The sequence below is a fragment of the Xiphophorus maculatus genome, chromosome 20 (assembly GCF_002775205.1).
Source record: "Xiphophorus maculatus strain JP 163 A chromosome 20, X_maculatus-5.0-male, whole genome shotgun sequence".
NCBI lineage: Eukaryota > Metazoa > Chordata > Actinopteri > Cyprinodontiformes > Poeciliidae > Xiphophorus > Xiphophorus maculatus.
This window is the reverse complement of record NC_036462.1, coordinates 5,560,077-5,586,628: the sequence shown is the minus strand read 5'-3', so window position 1 is coordinate 5,586,628 and position 26,552 is coordinate 5,560,077. Positions and strand designations below refer to the sequence as shown.

General features: G+C 47.4%; 1 protein-coding gene across 1 annotated transcript in view; it reads right to left on the bottom strand.

The window, feature by feature from the left end:
• LOC102219775 (metabotropic glutamate receptor 7-like) overlaps positions 1–16,048 on the bottom strand; it is a 70,870-nt gene extending 54,822 nt beyond the window's left edge. The window contains exon 1 of the mRNA XM_005811403.3: positions 14,802–16,048. Within this exon, the coding sequence (XP_005811460.2) occupies positions 14,802–15,299 (498 nt within the window). The 5' untranslated portion in view covers positions 15,300–16,048. The remainder of the gene's footprint in view (positions 1–14,801) is intronic.
• Positions 16,049–26,552: the final 10,504 nt, after the last annotated feature.

Genomic DNA, 26,552 nt, shown 5'->3' with positions numbered 1-26,552 from the left:
TTCCCCATTTGCAGCAGTGGATGAAGAATTTGGCGAAGATCAGCAGGTTGTTAAGAATGACGTCAGTTCTTCTGTCTGTGGGTGAGTCCAAATATTAGATCCTCTGTTCATCGTTAAAGCAGCACCTTGATCCTCATTAATTTCCACCATGGTCGATGTTTTTCTTCCCGTTTCGCGTATCAGGAAGTGGAATGGTGACGTTTGTCGAGTATCAATGACGTCAGGACGGGCGAACGCGACCTGCCGTAAAGACTCGGGTCACTTTAAAAAGATCAGATCCGTATCGGCGTTAGGACCGCATAGCCACCTAGCCTGGGTGCATTTTTAAGAATCAGATCTGTGTTGTTCAGACTCATGAAAAGATCAGATACAGGCTGCATTAAGGCAAATAAAAAAAATAATAAAAATAAATGGTATTAGTGTCACACCAGGCTGCAGTGTGAACGTAGGTGAGTCTAGATTTTGGGTCCTCTGTGCTGCGGTCAGACGGCCGCGAGCCGACCCGGTAGAGAGATTCAGTCCTGACCGGATTCTGTCGTCCTGTCGGCTCTTCTTCTTCTGCCTCTTCAGAAACGCTGCCAGGTCTGAGCTGGAGGAAATCCGCTCTGAAGATTCACTCCAACCAAACCGACGAGGAGCGTCCGGTCAGACGGTCCTCTGCTCCTCCGACAGCGACACGGATAATAACGGCTTTCTGCCAAAGCGCAGATTAACCAGCAGGAAGCTGATCTGATTGATCTGATCAGCCGTCTGCAGAGAGGATGAGGAGGAGGAAGAGCTCCACGATGATGAAGAAACGACAGAAACAACCGGCTCTCCTGACACTGATGTGATTCACTAATTAATGCTCAGATAAACACTATGGTGGCCAATCTTTCTGCTCAATATCATACAAATTATCTTGTCACATCACTATAGTAACAGGTCTTGAATTAGAAAGTGAGAGGATATGGAGGAATGTAGCTTCACACAAAGATTAAAGTATTAAAATATATTTTGAAAAATAAACTAAGAATAATGCTACAGTAAGGATAATGACATAAAATACTTTGGAGTTGTTAAATATAAATTCTGATCTAAGGAATCTGCAACTGAAAAATGTAAAAGTTTAATAAAGTAAAACGGATTTATCAGGTCAGTTTGACTCTTTGGTGAAGGATTCAGTTCAGTTTTTAATAGATTCTCAACAAAAGTCAAAAACAAAAGCAAATAAATCATCAATACTGATGCATGCAGCGACAGTGGAGAGGAAAAACTGAGTTTAAAAAGTTTAACATGTTTGAAACCAAGTTCAGACAAATCTCAACATTTCTGAGTTTCTTAGCAATTATTTACTCCTTTTGTAGTTCTGTCTTCAGCGGCCCTGACGCTGCAGCAGGGAAGCGCCGCTGCAGCCATGTTTGTTTCCTTTCTGCTCACACCTGCAGCAGCAGCCATTAAACCATCACTGCTGATTTAGAGCCGACTTCCTCTGAGCATCATGAGGGCGTCGAACCACACAGACTGCTTACGAGTCGCGCTCCCGGCGTCCGACTCCGCTGCTGGTCTCATTACGGGCCCGGAAATGAATCACTCTGTCCGGCCGGATCATAAATCCATCAGAAAGCAGCAAACAGGCTGACGAACAAGCAAATAAATCCTGGAAAACGCCGTCACATGGACTTTCTGCCAAATCAACAGCTGGCTAACTAACACACGGTGCCTTGCTCAGAGGCACCGCGGTCATTTGGGTCAAATCACCGCCAGTTAAAGGACGATTCTGCTGCGGTTTTCCTTAAACTGTTCCTCACATTTCTGAACGAAAGCTAAAAAACTGAGTTTTTAAATCAATAAACGAGAAGCTAAAGCTCCTCTGACGATGACGGCTGAGAAAAGGTCTGAGCTTCAGCTGGAGGGAAAATCCTGCTTTTATCAAAGTTTATATTTTTACCATGTTGTTCAAAATGTCAGTTTGAAAATAAATATTTAACTTTGTTGGGAATCAAAATTGGCATCAATTTTTGGCATTTGCAGTTATTAATTACGACTATTAATGAAGAAATTATTAAAGTTTTTCAGTTGAGTTTAGGCACCAATTAAAGCCAAAATCATAATTCAAACTCAGAAGAAACTTTTCACACGATGAGCAACAATCATGGACAGGCTGATTCAAGTCTGAGAACTTATGAAGAAAACTGAATTATCCCAGAATTAACATCTTTAAATACAACACTACAGTACTGATGGAAAAGTCAAAGCTACACACACATATATATATATATATATATATATATATATATATATATATATATATATATATATCCATCCATCCATCCATCCATCTTCTTCCGCTTATCCGAGGTCGGGTCGCGGGGGTAGCAGCTTCAGAAGGGAGGCCCAGACTTCCCTCTCCCCAGCCACTTCTTCTAGCTCCTCCGGGGGAATCCCGAGGCGTTCCCAGGCCAGCCGAGAGACATAGTCCCTCCAGCGTGTCCTGGGTCTTCCCCGGGGCCTCCTCCCGGTGGGACGTGCCCGGAACACCTCACCAGGGAGGCGTCCAGGAGGCATCCTGACCAGATGCCCGAGCCACCTCAACTGGCTCCTCTCGATGTGAAGGAGCAGCGGCTCTACTCTGAGTCCCTCCCGGATGACTGAGCTTCTCACCCTATCTCTAAGGGAGAGCCCAGCCACCCTACGGAGAAAACCCATTTCGGCCGCTTGTATCCGCGATCTCGTTCTTTCGGTCATGACCCAAAGCTCATGACCATAGATGAGGGTGGGAACGTAGATCGACCGGTAAATCGAGAGCTTCGCTTTTTGGCTCAGCTCTCTCTTCACCACGACGGACCGGTACAGCGCCCGCTTGACAGCAGACGCTGCGCCAATCCGCCTGTCGATCTCCCGCTCCCTTCTTCCCCCATTCGTGAACAAGATCCCGAGATACTTAAACTCCTCCACTTGGGGCAGGACACCCCCCCTGACCCGGAGAAGGCACTCTACCCTTTTCCGGCTCAAGACCATGGCCTCGGATTTGGAGGCACTGATCCCCATCCCGGCCGCTTCACACTCGGCTGCGAACCGCTCCAGCGAGAGCTGCAGATCACGATCTGATGAAGCCAAAAGGACCACATCGTCTGCGAAAAGCAGAGATGAGATCCTAAGGCCACCAAATCGGACCCCCTCAACACCTTGGCTGCGCCTAGAAATTCTGTCCATGAAAGTGATGAACAGAATCGGTGACAAAGGGCAGCCCTGGCGGAGTCCAACTCTCACCGGAAACGAGCCCGACTTACTGCCGGCAATGCGGACCAGACTCTGACACCGGTCATACAGGGACCTGACAGCCCGTATCAAAGGGCCCGGTACCCCATACTCCCGGAGAACCCCCCACAGGGCTCCCCGAGGGACACGGTCGAACGCCTTCTCCAAGTCCACAAAACACATGTAGACTGGTTGGGCGAACTCCCATGCACCCTCCAGGACCCTGCCGAGGGTGTAGAGCTGGTCCAGTGTTCCACGACCAGGACGAAAACCACACTGCTCTTCCTGGATCCGAGGTTCGACTATCCGACGGACCCTCCTCTCCAGGACCCCTGAATAGACCTTGCCAGGGAGGCTTAAGAGTGTGACCCCTCTATAATTGGAGCACACCCTCCGGTCCCCCTTTTTGAACAGGGGGACCACCACCCCAGTCTGCCAATCCAGGGGAACTGCCCCCGATGTCCATGCGACATTGCAGAGTCGCGTCAACCAACACAACCCCACAACATCCAGAGCCTTAAGGAACTCCGGGCGGATCTCATCCACCCCCGGGGCCCTGCCACCGAGGAGCTTTTTAACCACCTCGGTGACCTCGTCCCCAGAGATTGGAGAGCCCAACCCAGAGTCCCCAGGCTCCGCTTCCTCAGTGGAAGGCATGTTGGTGGGATTGAGGAGGTCTTCGAAGTACTCCGCCCACCGGCCCACAACGTCCCGAGTAGAGGTCAGCAGCACACCATCCCCACTATAAACAGTGTTGGTGCTGCACCGCTTCCCCCCCCTGAGACGCCGGATGGTGGACCAGAATCGCCTCGAAGCCGTATGGAAGTCTTTCTCCATGGCCTCTCCAAACTCCTCCCACGCCCGAGTTTTTGCCTCAGCAACCGCCCGAGCCGCATGCCGCTTCGCCCGCCGGTACCCATCAGCTGCTTCCGGAGTCCCACAGGCCAAAAAGGCCCGATAGGACTCCTTCTTCAGCCTGACGGCATCCCTCACCGAAGGTGTCCACCAGCGGGTTCGAGGGTTGCCGCCGCGACAGGCACCGACAACCTTGCGGCCACAGCTCCGATCGGCCGCCTCGACGATGGAGGCACGGAACACGGTCCACTCGGACTCCATGTCCCCCACCTCCCCCGGGACGTGTTCGAAGTTTTGCCGGAGATGGGAGTTAAAGCTCCGTCTCACAGGGGATTCCGCCAGACGTTCCCAGCAGACCCTCACAACACGTTTGGGCCTGCCAGGTCTGACCGGCTTTCGCCCCCACCACCGGAGCCAACTCACCACCAGGTAGTGGTCAGTGGACAGCTCCGCACCTCTCTTCACCCGAGTGTCCAAGACATACGGCCGCAGATCCGATGAAACGATGACAAAGTCGATCATCGAACTGCGGCCTAGGGTGTCCTGGTGCCAAGTGCACATATGGACACCCTTATGCTTGAACATGGTGTTCGTTATGGACAATCCATGGCGAGCACAGAAGTCCAGCAACAGAACACCGCTCGAGTTCAGGTCGGGCGGGCCGTTCCTCCCAACCACGCCCCTCCAGGTCTCACTGTCATTGCCCACGTGAGCGTTGAAGTCCCCCAGCAGAACAAGGGAGTCCCCAGGAGGAGCACTCTCCAGTACCCCCTCTAAGGACTCCAAAAAGGGTGGGTAATCTGAACTGTCGTTCGGCCCGTAAGCACAAACGACAGTCAGAACCCGTCCCCCCACCCGTAGGCGGAGGGATGCTACCCTCTCGTTCACCGGGGTAAACCCCAACGTACAGGCGCCGAAATGGGGAGCAACAAGTATGCCCACTCCTGCCCGACGCCTCTCACCTTGGGCAACTCCAGAGTGGAAGTATGTCCAGCCCCTCTCAAGGAGACTGGTTCCAGAACCAGAGCCGTGCGTCGAGGTGAGACCGACTATTTCTAGCCGGAACCTCTCGACCTCACGCACTAGCTCCGGCTCCTTCCCCACCAGAGAGGTGACATTCCACGTCCCAAGAGCCAGTTTCTGCAACCGAGGATCGGACCGCCAGGGTCCCCTCCCTCTGCTGCCACCCATCCCACACTGCACCCGACCCCTTTGGCCCCTCCCACGGGTGGTGGGCCCATGGGAGGGGGGGCCCATGTTTCCTCTTCGGGCTGAGCCCGGCCGGGCTCCATGGGTAAAAGCCCGGCCACCAGACGCTCGCCATCGTGCCCCCCCTCCAGGCCTGGCTCCAGAGTGGGGCCCCGGTGACCCGCGTCCGGGCGAGGGAACACCAAGTCCAAAGTTCTTGTCCATCATAAGGGGTCTTCGGGCTGCTCTTTGTCTGGTCCCTCACCTAGGACCTGTCTGCCTTGGGTGACCCTACCAGGGGCATGAAGCCCCAGACAGCATAGCTCCTAGGATCATTGGGACACTCAAACCCCTCCACCACGATAAGGTGGCAGCCCATGGAGGAGATATATATATATATATATATATATATATATATATATATATATATATATATATAATGATAAATCAGACTATGTCATGAACCAACTATGACAAAATGAAATAGAATATTAAAACGATAACTCCAAACTAATTAATTAAACTAAGGAAACAAAAATCCACAGAACAACGCAGCTAAAACAGAATCAGATATCAGTGGCTCCCCTGGGGTCAGAGGTCATTCAGACCCAGAACAAGGCTAACCTGAAGCTAAAGAATCGCGGCATTGTGCTCTGAAGTGAATGTGTGTGACGGTAAGAGAAGAAAAACAAAGATGGAGGAAATGAGAGCGCAGATTTAAAAGTTTAGATTAAAATTATTTCAAACTGTGACAGAGACGATAAAATAATTATTACAGAATATCAATAACTTCAGCGAGAAGCTTCAACAATGGAAGAAAAAAGACTAAATCGTCTTATTTATCTACTTTATCCAGCACAGACACAAATGAAAGCAGGAAGTGGACTACAGCGCAGGGCATTCTGGGTAAATACAGCCAAAGTTAACGTGCTAGCCTAGCGCTAGCAGCAGAAATGGCTCCTGGTCTTCAGCCAAAGACTAAAGAGAAATCCTCCAACACTAAAATCTGACGCCTCCATCTTGTTTCCACCTGGTGAAGAAGGAAGTTGCTCTCAGTGTCTTCAGAGGTTTTTGTGTCGTTTCCTTCAGTGGTTCTTGGTGCAGCGCCCCCACAGGCCAGGAGGGGAACAGGTTGGTTTGACTCAGAGAACCACAACAGCTGGAGGTGGAGCAGAGGATGGAGTTCTGGTTCTAGTAGAACCGGGTCGACCGGACCATCAGGAGGGAAACCTGAATCTGATTAGAAACCAGATGAGTCAAAGAGACAAACGAAGCCTTCAGTCGGACCTGAAGCTGCCTCAGGCAGAGTCCGAAGCCGATTCCTGCGGGTGGGTTCTGGGTGGTTTTGGATCCTCCATGCAGTCAAAGTCCGTCTTGGTACCGATCATCTCCAAGTTCCCTTCCGCTGCATTCAGACGTTTCGGCATCTGGACTTTTCTGCTGTAAATCAACAGAATGTTTCCTGGTGGGAAGAAAACTGACGGCACTTTGTGGGTCGATATTTCCACTGTAGGTTCTGCTGTTTCACTCTGACTCATAAACTGGGTTTCTTGCGTTTCTGGGGTCGTTCGTCACATTCCTGCTGGACCGCAGGCTCAGCTCAGGTAAACAGAACCGGGACACGTTACGGTCCAGTTCCTGTTCCCAGTTTACTGATGTAACTGGGGCCAGAACACAACACAGATCACACCTGGAACAAAACAAGCCGGGCCTCGCAGCAAAACATTTCATCATCATCGTTCTGTGTCCCTGCTGCAGGACCGGGTCGGAACCAGGAATGATAATGAGCAGAAGAGACGAGCGGTGATGATGATGATGATGATGGGTTGGAGTGAGTGTGTGTGTGGAAGGGTGTGTGTGTGTGTGTGAGGCTGAAACAGATTTCTGCTGAAAATACAGAAGTGGAAATAAATAACTTGGTTTTTAATGACGTGTTTTGTTCACCAAATGTGGACAAAAAAGATGGAAAATAAATAAAAGATCAGATGAATAAATCCCCGTCAGTTTCCACAGCAGCAGATTTATTTATGAGTGTGAATATTAATGGGCGACGACCCGATATCTCTGGGAAGACGCTTCTGACTCAGAGCGGAAAAGTCCAAAGAGAAGCTCAGAGAGGCGGCCAGAACCAGAACCTCTGAGCAGAACTCTGGAGATCAGAACGGATCAGCAGTGTGGGTCGACGTCAAGAGTCGGTTATGAAATATAAGAGAGGAGGGAAGTTCAGCAACATGAAGCCGTTTGGTTTCATCTGCATCTGTGACCAAAACGTTCAGGACTCCGAGGCAACGATACGCCGACAAATAACAGAAATTATTGGAGTTATTATATTGAGTTATGAGAGAACAAATTATTTTCAAAGTCATATTTTCTACATATTAGTCATTCATTTAAAAATGTCAGTGTTTCTAATGAATATAACATTGTGGAAACATGGCAACACAACTTTCTTTCTACAGCACCTTTCAGCCAGACAGGTCAAAGGTCTTGGACGTCTCTGGTCTGAGTTTTCTTCAGACTAAATGACGATCCAAGCAGGAGAAAGCCGCTGGTTTCCTTTACTGAATATTTATTCTTCCCCAGTAGAAATATTTCATAAGCTTTCATCATCATGGGCATTCCAGGAAAAACCAAAGCCGACCTGGGCCTCATGGTGGCGCTAGAGTGTCCAGTGACAGTGTGGTTTACCCTGAGAATTGTTCAGAATATGACGGAATATTTCATGCAGAATCAAACAGCATTTGAAGCAGAATGATGAAGAGCAAAAAGGCCGAAGTTACGATGACATCGCAGGATAAAGAGCAAATGAAACGAAGACGACTCAGAAATGATGAAAACATTAATGAGAGTGACGCAGCGCCGGGAACAATGGCTGCTGCTGCTGGGTCAACCAAACTCTTCCTCACTTCTCCTCCTCCTCTCTGTCTGTCATCGCTGCTATCGATCCGGAGGTCAGGGAGGTTCAGCAGACAACTCTCCATCCAGCAGACAACTCTCCATCCAGCAGACAACTCTCCATCCAGCAGACAACTCTCCATCCAGCAGACAACTCTACGATCTGCAGGGACGTCAGAAGTGGAGCAGTTCTGCTCCTGGGGCCACAGAGATGCAGTCAGTGAAGCAGTGTGAGCCGCGGTGACAGAGGAGCGCCGCGCTGACGGGGAATCCTTTCCTCCAGCTCCTCGCTGCCGGCCAGGCCTCAGATTTAAACCCACAAACCCTGAGAGACGTTCAGAGGACCAGAACCGAGGATCTTCAGGGTTCTTCAGGAATCAGAGCCACTCAGGATCAACCAGAGGAGAAACTTCATCAGGTCATGATGCAGTTCAGTCAACCTGGAGTCTGAGGGTCCGTCACCAGCTGCAGATGTTTGTTTTAACTCAACATGCTAGTGATGCTACTGACATGTTAGCATTTAAACTAACATTAGCATTTTGGCTCATACTGTTAGTCAACATGCTAATAGTGGTAATCCACATCCTACTGCTAGTGTCAACATGCTAGTCACTGCCCTCATGCTAATGTTAGTCTGGCAGCTAAAAAAAGCATTCAGCTAGTTTCTGCTATATTAGCCACATGGAGCACACTGAATGGAGTAACTCAACCCAAGACCACATGCTAGTTATACCCCACATGCTACTGACACCATTGAAGCTAACCTTAGCATTGTTGCTAATTTTCAGGATCAAAATGCTGGATTTCAACCGACACGTTTAAATTTCTTAAGCTTTCTAATCAGTCTGACAACTTTACAGTATCAGCTCTAAACTAGACCAACTCTTTTCAATTCCAGTATTTTGTTAGTTTCAGTTAACTATAGTAACCTTGGAGCTTTTAGGGATAAAGTTTCAAAGCGGAAATCTTTAGTTACGCGAGTCAAAGACAGAAAAACTCTGATTCATCACGTAAAAAATGTTTTTCTCCTGATTCCCAGTATCTCCCAGTTCTGACCCGGTCATGAAAGCTTGATGGAAACAGACGGACAGAGTCATGAAGGAGAGCGCCGTGTGTGTGGAGTCCTTGGAAACGTCCATTAATCTGCCGCCTCAGCGCCTCCATCGCCTTTCAGAGCAACAGGTCAGATGTGACGAGCGGCCGCTGCCGACCTTAATCCTCCACCTGACCGAGGCGGGAACAATCAATGGTTCGTCCTCTAGGACCCGGTCAGCAGCCGGCAGGTGATGATGATGATGCTGAGGGACCAGCATGGAGGTGTCTGTCCCTCCGTCTGTCCCCCGTGTCTGCTCCGGATCAGTGACGATCTCTGTTTTCCCTGGCAAACTGCGACGCTGACCTGTAATTAACAGGCACTTCATGCGGCGCTCGGAGTAGTCTCCATGGTAACAGCCGTCACTGGGTCCTCCAGCACAGAAGAAGAGTGTGAAGACCTGTTTGTACCCAGTTATCTGCTCTGATCTGATTCACTGAACGGCTTCGGCTGAATATTCATCAGATGATAAACAGACATTTAGCATAAAAATAACACAACATGTTTTTCCATCATCGGCTGATTAAGATTCTCCGTCCTGCTGCTGGTTTGTAACTTCAGCCTGACGAGGCGCCGCGAGTCACACACACATTCATTCAGGCTGACAGCCATGAAACAGGCGGCAAGACAGTCAATAGCCAATCAGCAGTCGACAAAACAGCCAACCAGCCAATCAGCAGCCAGGAAAACAGCCAACCAGCCAATCAGCAGCCAGGAAAACAGCCAATCAGCCAATCAGAAGCCAGGAAAACAGCCAACCAGCCAATCAGAAGCCAGGAAAACAGCCAATCAGCAGCCAGGAAAACAGTCAACCAGCCAACCAGAAGCCAGGAAAACAGCCAACCAGCCAATCAGCAGCCAGGAAAACAGCCAACCAGCCAATCAGAAGCCAGGAAAACAGCCAACCAGCCAATCAGCAGCCAGGAAAACAGCCAACCAGCCAATCAGAATCCAGGAAAACAGCCAATCAGCAGCCAGGAAAACAGCCAACCACCCAATCAGAAGCCAGGAAAACAGCCAACCAGCCAATAAACAGCCAGGAAAACAGCCAACCAGCCAATCAGAAGCCAGGAAAACAGCCAACCAGCCGATCAGCAGCCCAGAAAATATCATCAAAATTTTCAATACAAAACAAATATGTTGGTGAATGTTCCATTTATTTTGGTTCAATAGCATCTCTAACCAGGCCCGGTTCTGGTCGACCCGGTTCTGGTTCCTGACTCTCCCATCATGGAGCATCAGCAGCTCCCATCCTTCCTTTGTCAGCTGCTAATTAGAAAACAAACCGAATCTGAAGCGTTTGATCAAAACAAAACAATCTGGCTGCTTTCTGCTTCTAATAGAGTGGCACTAATCGCCCCCCGTACCAATGTGTCACATAATTGGACCAGTAGGTGGTTCATGTGCTTTCAGAAGATAAATGTGTTTTGTTCCCATCAGCAGGGCTGGTAATGGGAGTTAATGGGTGGGACGGAGGTGAAGGCTCATTAGCTGCAGCTTCTGCGCCGCAGCCGGCTGCAGCTAACACGCATGCAGGCGCCGCAACGCCGTCCTCCATTAATTACATCATGTACATGTTGATGTGATTAACAGAAAACATGAGCTCTGATTCAGTGGGGGAGCAAGAGACGGCGTCTCTCAATCAAATATTTTCTAATTAGAATCAAGTTATTATGATCATTAATAATTCAGAGGTTATAGTCACAGAATAAAATCCAAAAAACAACCTCATATAAAAACTTTCATGATCCAAACTACATCAGAACCATCGGAACCATCAGAACCTGTCGGACCAACTTCAAGATTTTAACTTGTGAGTAAATCACAGAATCAACTTTATCAGCTGATAAAACATCTAAATAAGTTATTTAGGGTTTTATCTTCACGTTTCTGTTTCAATTTTAACATTTTTATGTAAATTTGTTTGGTTATGCATTCTTCTACCTAAACCGCCTCAGTGCTGCCCCCTCTGGTCAAACGGTGCCGGAGCAGTGGGATTCGGATCAAAACAGTCCAATCTCTAATCACACCGCTCCAGTTCAGGTAGAAAATCTTTTCACTCAGACACGCCCCCTGGTGGCGACTCAGGAGAAGAGCGAGTGTGGCTAGCATTGATCGATAGCTTTGCTCAGGTGAGATTTATTAGCAACGTCGACCTGGGCGGAGCGTTGCCGCCATTAACGAATCCAACACAGAAAAAAGACGCCAGAGGGTCAGAAAAGTTGCTAAATATGGCAGCAAAGTTTATAAGTTGGCAACAGTGAATCTTTTATCCTGACTACACCCCCTCCTCTCATTTCCTCGCTTGGCCACGCCCCCAGTGTCTCTGGCTCCGCCCACTTTCTCTGAGATTTTCCAACATTTGTGAGGAAATAAAATCACGAGAATAAACTCAGACGAGAATAAAGTGAAATTATGAGAATAAAGTTATAAAATTACCAGAATAAAGTGATTTTTCCAGTTGTAAGAATGATTTTTAGTGTCAGAGAATTGATAGTCTCCTCTATTAGCGCCCCCTGCTGACCTGCTGGCTCCTCTAGTTGGTCTTACTGGTCTGGCTGAAACCAATCTGTTAGTGGAAACGATGTAAGTCCAGTAAGATGTCCCCAGCTGAAGGTCTTCTGTCCCGTTCCCATCAGCTCTGTGGCTCGGGTCATGTCTCATCTCAGAGGTCAGAGGTCAAGCTCCTGCCTCTCTCCAGCTGATCCCATCTGGACATTTTTCTGTTGTTTTGTGACTCAAACGGGGAGAAACTTGGTGATTAACGGCCACTCTGTTCTCCCTCCAGCTGCTCCAACTGATGTTTTAGGAAACTGAGTGGTTCTGACCCGATTTGGGGGCAGGGGCTCCAGAACGACGAGGCCAATCGGGCCAGTCGGGCCCATCAGGGGCTTAATGAGGTGAACGCAGCTGTGGAACAGAGGTTTTTTATGTCACCGGGGAACAGAATCACCTTCCAGGTTTTCTTCCACTCAGAGGGATTATGAAGACGCCCCCCCACACCGACCCCCACTCTGGTTCTGATCCGTTTACCGATAGATCAACCATCAGACAGACCAGCTTCATTCCTCCTGTCTGGTTCCCTCATGCTGATACACCACATTTAAATCAGTTCCAGTCAGGAAGCCATGAACTCTGAAACCATCAAGCAAGTCAAGATGGCCGCTCAGGTGGCCAGTAGCTGCTTCCATCAACGTCTCTGCTCTCACTAGAGGGAGGTTTGGGTTGGTTTGGAAAACTGTTAATATGCTAACGAGGAAATGGAAACACATTTACTGATTAAATTCTGACGTATCAAACCTTTCTGTCCATTAATGGGTCTGTGCCTTACCAGAGGCACCGACCTCCAGGAGGGGAAAACCGCCTCATTTTTCTGAGATGTTTGTTCAGCAAATGACCTTTTCTGAGTTTCTATGCTGCAGATAACAACTGATAGATTACTAAATTAGTTCATGATTATTTCAATAATCGATTAATCGATTCAGCCCTGAAACATAGAGAGTGAAAATTAGTTTCAACAAGTTGCTCCAGGTGGAAACCAGGAGAATCCACCAGTGAATGACATCATCCTCTTCTTCATCATCACTTTCATCATCACCACCATCATCACCATCTCCATCTTCATCATCACCATCATCATCTCCATCTTCATCACCACCATCATGTCACCATCATCATCGTCACCATCATCATCACCATCTTCATCATCATAATCATCACCATCATCATCTCCATCTTCATCACCATCTTCATCATCATAATCATCACCACCATCATCACCATCTCCATCTTCATCATCATCACCATCATCATCTCCATCTTCATCACCACCACCATCATCATCATAATCATCACCATCATCATCACCATCTTCATCATCATAATCATCACCATCATCATCACCATCTTCATCATCATCGTCACCATCATCATCTCCATCTTCATCACCACCACCATCATCATCATCATCTACATAATCACCACCATCATCATCATCATCATAATCATCACCATCATCATCACCATCTCCATCTTCATCATCATAATCATCACCATCATCATCACCATCTTCATCATCATCTCCATCTTCATCACCACCACCATCATCATCATCATCTACATAATCACCACCATCATCACCATCATCATCATCATCTCCATCATCACCATCATCGCGCTCTGCAGCTGGAGAGGAACCACTGATTCATTTCAACTGAAGTTCAGCCTGATGTTTGGCGCAGAGCGAAGCGTCAAAGTCGGGATTTCCTGTTTCCATGGCAACTTCATTACGGCAGTAATAAGCGCCGTGCAACAGGAAGTGCTCCAAAATAAAAGCTGGGAGTGGACAGACTGCTGGAAGCTGAATGAGAATCTCTTTCCGCTGACCCAATCTTTAAATAACTTGAGTTCTGACCCGGCCCAGGAGCAGAACCCAAAGGTTCTGGAGGTGCCTGCAGCTTTTTTCCCAGAGCTGCTGATTGCTCCCTCAGTCAGAGGGAATCAAACCCGCAGCCGGTGTGATGTGGTGGGAGTCTGGACGATCCTCCTTCCTGTCACATCGTGTTTCACGGCAGGAGAGTTTCTGCTTCTGGAGGTTCGTCTAAAATCACATCTAACACACTTTGTGTTCTGGCAGAAATAATCATCACAATATTTTCATTATTTATTAACCATCCAGTCTGATGTCTGTGGTTTAGGCCAGTGCTACTCAAAGTGGGGGCCGCGGCCCCCGAGGGGCCACCAGGAGGATCCAGGGGCCTCAGGAAGTTGGAGGGAAAATAAGAAAAAAAATCCAAAAATAAAACAGAATAATTTTTATTATTATAAATTTTTATATCATAAAATTTTGTCTGTTTTCTACCAGATTTTTTTTCTTCACTGTCCAGTTGAAGAAAAAAATGGCGGCGGCTCAGCTGGCTGCCTGCAGACGCAGCTCCTGTCGTGTGTGTGTTAATCTGTGTATAAAAAATTCTTTCTGTAACTGCGAAATAATTTCCATGCTGGGATGAATAAAGTAATTCTTCTTCTTCTTCAGTTAGGGGCTCTGTAGTTTCCCATTATTATAAAATATAAGTTAAAATAAATTACAGAAATTATTAGAAAAGTTTTTAAAAACAGCACAGCGTCAGGAAAAAGAGTGAAGAACCGAGGAAACTCCTGAGAGATGAGGCAGCATTTATACTAAACAAATAAATAAAAATAATTATTAAATGATGCAAAACATGAGAAAGAAACTCGATGTTTCCATCATGTTTAGACCAGAAGCTGAAGCCGTTGAAATGTGATGGGAAAGTTAGTGAAGATGAAACATGAATCAAAGTTTAGAGTTCGACTCAGAAGGAAAACTTCTCCTCAGATTTAGGATTTATTTCCCCACTGGATGGAGAAACTTTATCTACTGAAAGTAGAAGATCAGTAAGATCCAAATTAAACATTAAAGAGTGAGAATGAAGAGCAGCGGTCGGGTTCTGACCCAAACGGCATCAGAACCACAGCGCGGTTCCCCTGAAGACATGGGCCGGAGCCGTACCTGGAACAGGCGCAGGATGTTGGCCACCATGATGGACACAGAGCTGGCCGACGCGCCAATCACTCCCACCACTTTCTCCGGCTTCACGAACACGGGCGGCTCGCCGTTGGTGCAGCGCACGTCGGACGTGTCCTTCTGGATCAGCGCCTGCACGAAGGTGAGCGACTGCTCCAGGGCGTAGGTGTCCCGGGAGCAGGTGTCCAGCACGCGCGCGCCCAGCGTCACGTTGGGCAGCAGCTCCTCGTCTCCGTTGATCTGGTCCAGCGCGTACATCATGGCCTCCAGCCGGTGGATGCCGTTCTCCTTCTTGATGTCGCCGCAGGGCGCGCCCGGGGCGCCGCGGCCGTGCACCGGGAACAGCCCCCCCAGCGTCACGTCGCCCTCCACCCGGATGGAGTGCGGCGCGTAGATCTCCTGGGATCCGGCCGCGTCCAGCAGAGCCGGCAGCAGCCACAGCATCCGGAGCAGCCGGGGGGGCCGGCTGGCCTGGCGGCCCATGGCCCTGGATCCGCTCCCTCCGCCCCTGCGCACCAACCTCAGCCCCCGACCGGGAAAACGCACAGCCACGCAAAGAAGAGCCGCTTCTCAGGAGAGAGAGAGAATTCCCACAGACAAGTTCATTCCTGGTGGGGAAGTCTGAGCGCAGAATCCCGCAAACTGGCGCAACAGTCCGCGTTCAGCAGCGCAATATCACCGCAAAGTGTGCGCGGAGCCGCCGCACGCTTGTTGCTCCAGCATCATCCTCACCATCATTCCAGGACCCTTCCAGGACCCTTCCAGGATTCCAGGAACAAAGACAGGATCCACTCCTTTAACTCCCGCAGCAGCCGCGAACATTCCGTTTGAGGCGGCGTGAAAAACCCACCCAGCCCGCGTCCCGCACCGATGCCATGGTCCGGCACGAGCCCGATGATGAGCGCGAGGGAGAGGATGAGGATGAAGAGCAGATATCACGCGCGGTTCAGCTTCCACGCACCGCAGAAACGCGGGATGAAACTGCTCCGCACCGGCGGCACCAAATTACTGCGCTCTGCTCACCGCCGCGCCGCGCGCGTGTCTGCGTGAGGGACAGAGAGCGCGTGCGTGAGTGAGTCAGGCTCCTCCTCACCCACTCACCCCTCCCCCTTACACTTTCCCCTCACCTGTGCGCGCGCTGCGTGGTGAGGAGAGTCCGACCAGGAGGAACAACCCGCGGCTGAAGGAGATCACGAGACGGCGCGCGCTGTCTCCCGCACACACATGCGCGCGCATACTCCACCTACGCGCCTTGTGTGTCAGTGAGAGACTCCTGTTGCCAAAACAACCCGAGAATCATCCCGCAAAGAAGAAATGATCCACTTATTAAAGATGAGCTGGAGGAGGGAGGGAGTGTGTCGATCTGTGTGTGTGTGTGTGTTGGGGTGTGTGTGTTGAGGTGTGTGTGTTGAGGTGTGTGTGTGTTGATCTACCCTTTCCATAAAAACATCATCACCTGTAATGAATCTCGTTCTGTTCATGAGAAGCAGGAAGCTGCAGAACGTTCTCAGAGGAACCGATTACAGTTCAGATTCAGGAGTTTTTATGAATATTGATTTTAAATTCTGATAATCATTAATCTTCAATTATAAGTTGTTATTTCATATTACTCAGGTCACCTAGTCGGACACGTCTCTGGATTATAGTTAAAATTCAAGTTATGGAGGATCTTCCAGACGTTTCCTGATATTTCAGAAATGTTGGAAAAACTTACGATGCTGAAAACTCAATTCTAGTTTGGAGAAAGTGTCTGCTTTTTACCTCGATGAAGTAAAATAATGATTTTCTGTTCAAACTTCAGCTGGTTGTTTGGCAGCCAGATAAAAAGCACAAAGTTTGTCCTCATCAGTCTGACCCGATGGGTGGAGGCTCCTGCAGGTTGCCTCCAGACGCCGACCCGTCACTGACGGCGTTTCCCTCCTGATGGTCCGGTCGACCCGGTTCTACTGAAACCAGAACTCCATCATCTGCTCCACCTCCAGCTGCTGTGGTTCAGGAGTCAAACCAACCTGTTCCCCTCCTGGCCTGTGGGGGCGCTGCACCAAGAACCACTGAAGGAAACGACACAAAAACCTCTGAAGACACTGAGAGCAACTTCCTTCTTCACCAGATGGAAACAAGATGGAGGCGCCAGATTTTAGTGTTGGAGGATTTCTCTTTAGTCTTTGGCTGAAGACCAGGAGCCATTTCTGCTGCTAGCGCTAGGCTAGCACGTTAGCTTTGGTTGTATTTACCCAGAATGCCCTGCGCTGTAGTCCACTTTCTGATTTTGGAGCGGTTTCCGGTCCGCTGGGCATTCATATTCAAACCAAACAGAGTTCACTTCAACCGAACCCAGACCGATGTTTGGAGGAGCAGAGGTCAAAGGTCGATTAGCATTCACACCTCACCAACCGGACCGGAGTTTGACTAGTCAGATGGACCGGAGTCGGATTAAAGCGGACTGAACTGGGCTGGTGGGAATGAAGCCTTAGTTCCTGTCCAGCTGTCACGCAAAAAAGGAAGTAGCGGTTGCTAACTAGCATGGAGCAAATCTCAGAAACCTGGAGGGAGAATCCTCCCCTCCCAGCTGGAGGTTTGGACTAAAGGTCCTGGGTTTGAATCCCAGGCTGATGGCGTTAGCATGCTGTCTCTGTGTGTGTGACCGGACTCCATCATGGCCGCGGTCCGGGTCGGTTAGTCCTGCAGATTGAATAAATATCCAGATGCTTCAGCTGCACGTGGGCATCCTGCTGCCCCAGGGGGCCGGCGCTTCATCAGCGCTAACAAGGCGCCATGTTCCTCCCTGACAGATGTGGATGTTTGTCTTTATTCATGCTAATCAGGCTTTAGTGGATTTACAGGACGAGACTCGGCTACAGGTTGACGTTCCCTCCTCCCGCTGCTTCACCAAACAATCATTTATTATGAATTTTAATCACTAAGCTCCTGTTAGTCTTCACGCTTCATGGTGGAAAGTTGATCAAAGAAACTTGAAAGAGGAACAAACCTGGCTGTGTCTCACATTGGGGGGTTTAGCTGCTTTTTGCTCATTCTGCCGGTTTGTGATCCGGCTCTTCTGCCGCTCCGGCTGCTAATTGAAGCCGTCAGATCCCTGACACTCCACGGCGAGCTGAGAGAATGCGAGCAGACAGAAGCTGGCTGATCAAACGCTTTGCGTCATCTCTTTCTGCCGCAGTCAGAAGATGCACTCCAACATCAGAGGCATCAGACGGCCGTCGAGCTCAGAGACGGAGAGTCGGCCTGTTTGTCTCACAAGAACCCGGAGAGACCAGAGACAAAGTGGCTGATTGTTTCTACGCCGCCGAGAGGAGAGATCTTAATCAGAACAAGACTTCCTCTCTGAGGTGAAGATCATCTTCCTGACGGAGAAACCGGGTTCACCTACAGAACTTTCCAGATGTTTCAGCAGCAGGACGACTCTCTACCCATCCCGATGAAGACGGATTCCAGATCTCTCCCAGTTCCAACCAGCAGGAAGATTCCCAGCATGCAGTTCTCTCTGTGGGTGGGCGGGTTCTCTCTGGGCGCTCCAGCTTCCTCCCAGTCCAGGAACATGACTGCTGGTCTAACTGGTTTCTGTAGGTCAGTCTGAGGTCAGAGAGTCTGTGGGGTCCTGTGACGGATGGACGGACGGATTATTCCCACATCTACAGTCGGGTCGAGCCAACATCAACCCAGCTGGTCTGAGCAGTGAACCGGACCGGATCCATCCGTCAGTCTGGACACTGCTGCTTTCTGCTGAGCCGCCAGATCACAGAGCGGAGAGACGTCACTGAGGCTCCGCTCACACCGAGCCGCTAGACACATTTTCAGATGCTAACTGGGAAAAAGTTCCAAGTTTAAACGGCACTGAGTCAGCTGTAGGTGTCATGCCAGGCCACTAGATGGCGCTGGGATTTTGGCATGTCATCGATAGTCCCTTAGCTTCCACCTCACAGTAAACAGTAACCCATTTCACAAACAAAGCGCTCATGTAACACATATTTATCAGAAATTATGTAAAACCAAACAAGTTCAACAGCAAAACACAGCACAACGAGATCCGCCGTTGTTTTTGTTCATCTGCTGCACGAGTAGAGAAACCCTACAGCTGTGCGTTCTGCGCTCTCACATTCGCGCAGTACTTCACACCTCCACTGGGGGGCGTATCAGAACACTTGAGAATGTGTCGGTGTGAGACTTTGGTCACTGGTGTCGTGTAAACGAGCGACTGGATCGGTGACAAACCGTTACGGTTCAGATGAAGAACCGTAATGGGTCTGAGCGCCGAGCCCGTTCAGAACCTGAATGAAGTTCCTGCGCTCTGGTTCCGTCATGTTCACCAGCAGATCAAACTGAAGGTCTCCTCCGCCTCTGCTGCTCCCTATTTTACAGCCCAGATGAATATTTCAGCTTCACAGCTGATAAACGTTAGCGATGCTGAGGAGCCGCAGCCTGAATAATGCAGCGCTGCAGCGTGAGAACCGGGCCGGTCCGGCCGGCGCCGAGGTCCCAGAGCGGCGGGACAGAGGAAAACAATCAGCTCCCGCTACTACAGGCTCATTTATTCATGAAGCGGCTTGGAGCAGAACATCCTGCTGTGATACTACATGGCCTCTTCTGACTGGAAATGAGACAATAAGGGCTTCGTGCGCCGCTGGAGGCTCGCTGATGCTTTGGTGATAATTGAGAGGGAGAACATCAATGTCTGAGTGGGCGATCAATGGCTGTTCAAGCCTGAGTGGTTTCTTCTCAGAAAATCCGACTTTATAACGATGAGCGACACAGAGAGAGGGCCGTTCCGGTGTCGGGCCGCCAATCCTCCGTTTTTCCTTCAAACCACATCTGAGACGTCAGCAGGTCTGAAGGTTTTATGAAGTCCAGGGATCCTCTGAGAGAGCCGACGCAGATTTAAGCAGGACATATCGAGCAAAATAAACTTTGTTTAGCCCAAACTGAAACATCTGTTCTATTTCCAGCTGCTGTGGTTTTCTTTCTCACTGGCAGAACCCTGCGGGTAGATTACCTGCAAACGACACAAAAACCAACGAAGAAGACACTGAGAGCAACTTCCTTCTTCACCAGATGGAAACAAGATGGAGGCGTCAGATTTTAGCGGTTGGAGGATTTCTCTTTAGGAGCCATTTCTTCTGCTAGCGCTAGGCTAGCACGTTAGCTTTGGCTGTATCCAGCAGAACATCACAAAATCCCAACGGTTCTGGAGGTCCATCTTATCAGGTGATTAGGAGCTCTGACTGATGATGAAGAACCTCCCACAAGCCTTGATCTGTAGAGACCCGCTGTTCAATGACTCACACCATCATCATCCTCCTCATCACCATCCTCATCATCATCATGCCCAGTGGAAGAACAGACGGCTCCCATCAGGATCAGATTGATCCAGCAGAACCAAGCGGTGCAGCATCAGAACCCCCTGTGCAGGTTTGGACCCGGCTTCCTTCTGAGCAGAACGGTTTTGTTCAGGACCGGTCAGGGCGTGAGAATACGACCCAACTGAAGCCCGTCCCTGCTTAGGGCCCGTCCAGAACCGTTCTGCCCTCCAGGTTGGATGATAAACATTCAGTCATGGATGAACAATAAAAAACAAAACAAACCAGTAAATTAATTTGAAATGTTTGGCTGAATGAGACGGACGTCCAGCAGGGCAGACCGGCCGCCGGGCTTGGACCCTAAAGACCGGCCGCCGGGCTTGGACCCTAAATAACTGCCTTCAGTTCCAGTTGTTCTCAAACTGCAGAATGAATCTGAAGTAATTCAGTCGTCTGAACGCATCGTTTATCTGCAGACCTCCAGTTGTTTCCCTCAAAGCAACACTTATCTCTTCTCCCCCCCCCTCTCCGGCCCCCCGGGTGTCAGGATTATTCAGAGCCTCGTCGGAGGAGGGGAGCGCGGATATCAGGTGCCAATTACTGCTGCCTCCTGTCTGGGAGGCGTATAATTATCCAGAGGTTATTGAGCCTGGGGAGCCTGAACGGAGAACGGGTCCAGCCTCCGACTCTTCCTCCCAGGAGAGGAAAACAACGCGCGTGTGGGAAGTCGGTGCTGTTAGCACATCCATTTCATCTAAAGGAGAACTGGACCCGCCGCCTCCGCTGGTTCCTCCCTCCGCTCTGAAATAACGGCAGAAAACGCTGCGGCGGCACAGATTCAGAGATCCAGGTCGGAAGTTACTGCTGCATCTGTTGCTGCTGCATTAATGAAGAGGAAAAACATGATTTTCTAATCTACTGAACCCTCAGATGGATGGAAGCAGGAGAGCTGAGGAATTTGAGCCTCCATGAAATCTGGTTCAGCAAAATCTGTTCATCGGTTTCATTTCAATCAATTCACTGCTTTTCAAACTGGAAATTAGTGAAAATTACATTTAATGTCCAAACCAGGGGTTTTCAACCTGAGGCTCCAGAGCCACAAGTGGCTCTTCAGACCTCCCACAACAGTCCTTAATAACTCTGCCTTAAATATAAATTTAATAAAACTTGCTGCTTTTACCTCTTTTTTTCCCCACGACACTAAAAATGCTAGCAATATTTTTGTCATTAAGTTGGAAGCTTCTTGTTTTATTTATTTCCCATAAATTTCAACATTCCACATAAAGAAATTCATCCTTCCTCTTATGCAAATGTTTTATGTTTTTCTTCATTTTAAAACAAATAGAAAATATAAAAGTTACAAGTTTCCTTTAGTAGATATTCATCAAAAGCAATAAGTAATCTTTTTATTTTTAAAAGTTCATCATGTGACTGATTAAGGTATCGGCGTTCTGCTGGTTTCTGCAGGAAGTCGGTAAAAACTGATAAGATAAACCAGCAGATGTTCAACAGATCGATCAGCTTGGATTTGGTTTTAATTACATAAATCTCATTGGGACGAGTTTTTTAATTTTTTGCATTCTGATCCTGGATTTATTTCCAAACGTTTCTGTAATAAATTAATGATATGGTGAAAATACCATTCATCACCATTTTTTATTCTTTTAAAACAGAAAAAAGTTTAGCAGTTACTACAGAAAAACCAGAGATCAGGCTGACCTCTGACCTCCAGAGCCACATAAAGCCGGTTCCAGAGTGGGTCTCTAGCAGCTGCAGAACATTTCCAGTACCAGAGGACTAAAGTTTCAGATCAGAGAAACTCATCCAGGCTTTAGTTTCTCTTTAGTGGCTTTGATTCCTGCAGCAGCGTCTTCACAGGTCTGATTGACAACCCAACGGTCCAGAACGCTGCAGCTGGAGTTCTGACTAGAACCAGGGGGATAGAGACACCACCCAGTTCTACATCACCCGGTTCTATAAATCACTGAACGGATCTGCTGCTGCTGGATGAACCTGCTGGTTCTGGTTCTGTTCTCCATCAGAACCAGAACCACATGAGGAGAAGCAGCATTCAGCTTCTATGCACCACAGATCTGGAATAAACTTCCAGAAAACTGACAAGCAGCCGAAACCCTGAGCTCCTCTAAGGCTAATCCATCTGATTAGAACCGATTTTGATCCATAATCAATATTTGCTTGATAATTTCAATGATTACATTTTGTTTCATAATTTTTTTCTGTTTGCTGTTTTTATGATGAGAATCGTTTTGAGCTGCCTTGTTGCTGAAATATGCTGAACAAATAAACCCGACTTATTACAGACCAAATAAAACTAAATGTTGCTTCATCTATTAATCTTTAACTTTACAAACTGCGCCAGAGGAGATTCAAAAACTATAACTGAATCGAAGGAAGAAATGTTGACCAACAGAATAAATGCTGAATTATTTGTATGTTCTATTTCCTTCCCAGTTTGTTCCCGTTAAACTGGACAGAAGCAGGTTCAGAGTCAGACTTCAGGAGTTTGGTCTCCAGCCTGATTTACAGTGATAGAAATGACAGCCAGCAGTAAATCAGCCGCTTCTTCTGCTGCCCACCTGCTGACTGACCTTTAGTGATGAGGAGTGATGAAGGTCTGACGGGCCTTTCATTAAAGGGAACAAGATGGAGGCGGCTTTAATTTACCCCCCGCTACACGGAGCCGACCTCCGGGAAAGGTCATGATGCCTTCACGGACCGTTAGCTTACGCGGCTAACAGCTAACAGCGGAACGAACCGCGACTCTGCGGTTCTGGGCGGGAATAACCCAGTTCTACGGAAGCCCTAAAGGCAAAAGGAAAAAAAACTGAATTATTTCAAGTTTTCTTTCTATCCTGCTTTTAAAAGTCAAATATAAAAAATATTCTCCTGGAGGAACATTTGTTTCCCTGAAGGAGAGGATAAAATCTATTTATTCATCAATTGTGTTTTTCTGACTAAAAAAATACACATTTCTTTCATTTCTACAGCAAATAACCAACAGAATAGAGAAGAAAAATGTTTTCTTAAAATCTTGTTTTGTTCTGAAGAGCAAGTGGATAAAAATATTTCTGCCACGTCATTTTTCTGACTCCTTTTTCTTCCTTATTCAACAAACAGGAAAAGAAACAGAATCATTTTTTCTCTTAAGCAAGTGAATTATTTCATTTTTCTGTGTTGGATGAGAAGAAAAAAGATTTTTCCACTCAGCCTTCAGGCCCCAAGTCGAACAAGCAAAAATAAATTATGAATGAATACAAAGACAAAAACTTTTCCTCTGTTGCTTTTTTGCTGTAGAGATTAAAGAAATGTTTTTATAATCAGAAATACTTAATCGAATAACACAGTTGATCAAAATTTGCAAATTGCGTTTTTTTCAGGCTCCCTTGGGAAAAATGTTTAAGAATTAAAACGCAACAAAAAAGATAAAATATATTTAAATAATTTTTTTCCCATGTTGGCTAAAGAGGATCGGGTTAGCTTAGCGTCCGCCCTGCTCTCTGGTCTTTATGCTACGCTAATTAACAACAGCAGCTCAACAGGGATTATAATCCCATGGATTCCTCAGCAGGCAGCTCCAGCTGACGGAAATGATTGTTCAGGGAGTTTTTAGTCCAAACATTAATCCAGAGCTTCAGTTCAACACGAGCCCATGGGAGGAGGAATTAAATCTGACATCCTGACTCCGTCTGTTCCACATTCAGCTGCAGATTCACACAAGAAGTTCAAACTCTAAAAAAACAGAAAAATAATAAAAGATACAGGAAAGGAAATCTACAACAAGAAAAACACGGTGCAGCTGTTAAAATAGCATGAAATGAGGAACCAAGTAAGATCATTTAGAAACAAACAGGATGAATATTTGTGCATGAAAAGCAGCAGGATGTGGATATTAATGGAGCAGCTGGCAGGAAGGATCTGTGATAACGCAGCTTGGTGCATCTCAGATGCAGCAGCAGTGGGGGACGACGTCCATCACTGATGATATCTTAACCTGTAGAATTATGACAGTTATAGTTTTAGAAATGCATATTAGAGAATTATTTCATTTTTTTTCTGTACTGAATCTGAAAGCAGATTTGTGATTAACTACAGGAGCTGTTATTTTCCTGTGGATTTGCTCAGCTGGAGTTTTGGTGTCAGATCAGTGATTAATTAGGAACTTCATGTTTTGATGAAGTTTCTGTTTTTAATTTGGTCATTTTGTCTGTTTTAATAATCTGCATTAATTTAAAATTCATTCTAATTAAGAGTCTCTGTGTGTCTCATTTTTACGTTCTGTTTTTTTGTAATATTTTTGTATCTCAGTCTGGTAATATTCCATCTTGTTTTCATCTGTTAAATTCGTTCGCTTGTCTCCATATTCCTTCCTGTTCTTTAGAGAATTTCTTTGCTCTCATTTTGTTCAGCTGAACTGACAGTTAAAGATGAAACAGAAAAATCTTCCAGCCTGATTTGATTGTTTGCAGCGGAGGACGTTGATGCTTCACCTGCAGAGAGAGAGAAGCTTCAGATGAAACGGAAATAAAAACCCAAACCTGAGTTCATTTCTGATCTCCTGGTTCTGTGCAGAGGAGAAGGAAACTTTGTGCGTTTCAGGTTTCACCTGGTTTCGGTGGGTGATGACGGATTCAGATGAACTGTTTTCTCCTTCATGTTCCTCTGAAGCCGTTAATCTGAGCCTGAGTCAGACGCTGCCTTTGATTTGTGGACCTGATTGCTGAGGGACAACAGATGATGTGACTCGCGCTGTAATTACGGCGCTGACCTTGACATTTCTGATCGCCAGCAGCGCTCCTTATTCCCAGAGCAGCGCTGCAGCTCCTCGTCCTCCGTCTGCGGCTCCAGGTTAACGTGAATCTTCTCATGCAATTAAACTTCACTTCATTCGCTTCCTGTGAAACGTCAGGACTTATCGTTCACATCAAAATGCAGAATTAAGGGTCAAACGGGATCTGGGTAAAAGTGGCTCCTGTGATGTCATTTTAGGGAAATTCTTACAATTTCTCAAAGATTTCTCTCAAAGTTTTATTTTGTAAGAAAAAGAGTCATTCACAAAACGTTCGGAGTAAGACGGGAAAATGGAGGAAAAAACGTTTTCTCTGTAAAATGGTGAGAGCTCTGCCAGCAGCAGGCTCTGCTTCGTGACGCTGAGCGGCAATTAATCTATGGTCCAGATTCAATTGTCCATTTATTTTTATTAATTGGTTACTGGGGTCAGATTTGGGGTTTTGTCTCATTTGTGTTTCAACCAATCACAGCCAAGACTAAACCTGTTGATCAACTGCAGACGTAAAAACAACCAGGTCGGATTCCAGGCTCATATTCATCATTTGGTTCACATTCGTTGACTGATCCGTCTGAAGGAGTTTCCTCATGAGCCGCTGACAGATTCCAGCTGTTATCTGACTATAACAGATCCAAACACCTGGAAGAGTCAACGGAGAAAAATAATCATCTTCCAAATCTGGACCATCAGATTCTCCCAACATTAAATTCACTGCAGGGAAAATTATCTTTATTCATGAAAGGTTAACAGAGTTATGCAACACAGATCCACAAATTATTCACACTAATGTTTCTCCGTCTCTTTAGACTCGTCACAAAGCTGACCTGAAACCAGTCAGTCATGTGATCCTCCGTCACCATGGCAACCCTGCAGCTGGAGGATCTGAGGAGGACGGGTCTTCATCCCGAGGGTCCGGCGTGGAGGACGAGATGTTTCTGCAACGGTTCATCATCCAAATCCAAGCCAATTAATCAGTTTTTGAGTTTAATTTGGGAAAATCTGGATTTTTTTCCATCAATGCTCTTGGGTGATATCAGCGCCCACGGCGGCCATCTTGTTTGATAAGCGTGTTTTACAGCTTCTGTTTATTTGAACTTTGAATTCAGGTCAACTTTATTACAGAATATTAGGAAAAGATTATGATATTTTATCTGAGATTAAAGTCAAAGTTAATTTAACTGATCAATATCAAGTTATCAATACCAGGATATTGAAATGACCATGAATATGATGATCAGCTGATCACGGACGGACGATTTAGATTGTCGTGTCTTATTTTGTTTATCAACCAATCAGAGCTCAGACTGAACCTGCAGATTTATTTCAGAAAGAATCAGGAAGTGAAATCTGCAGAACAGATTCTAGTTTAACAGAATATGATGTGATATGATAATCATAATGATGCTCAACCATTAAACAAGAAGCAGAAGACGAACCAATCAGAGTTCCTCAGACAGCACCACACCTAGCAATGGGGTCAACCAACTACACCTAGCAACAGGGCTGACCACACCTAGCAACGGGGTCAACCACACCTAGCAACGGGGTCAACCAGACCTAGCAATGCGGTCAACCAACTACACCTAGCAACGGGGTCGACCACACCTAGCAACGGGG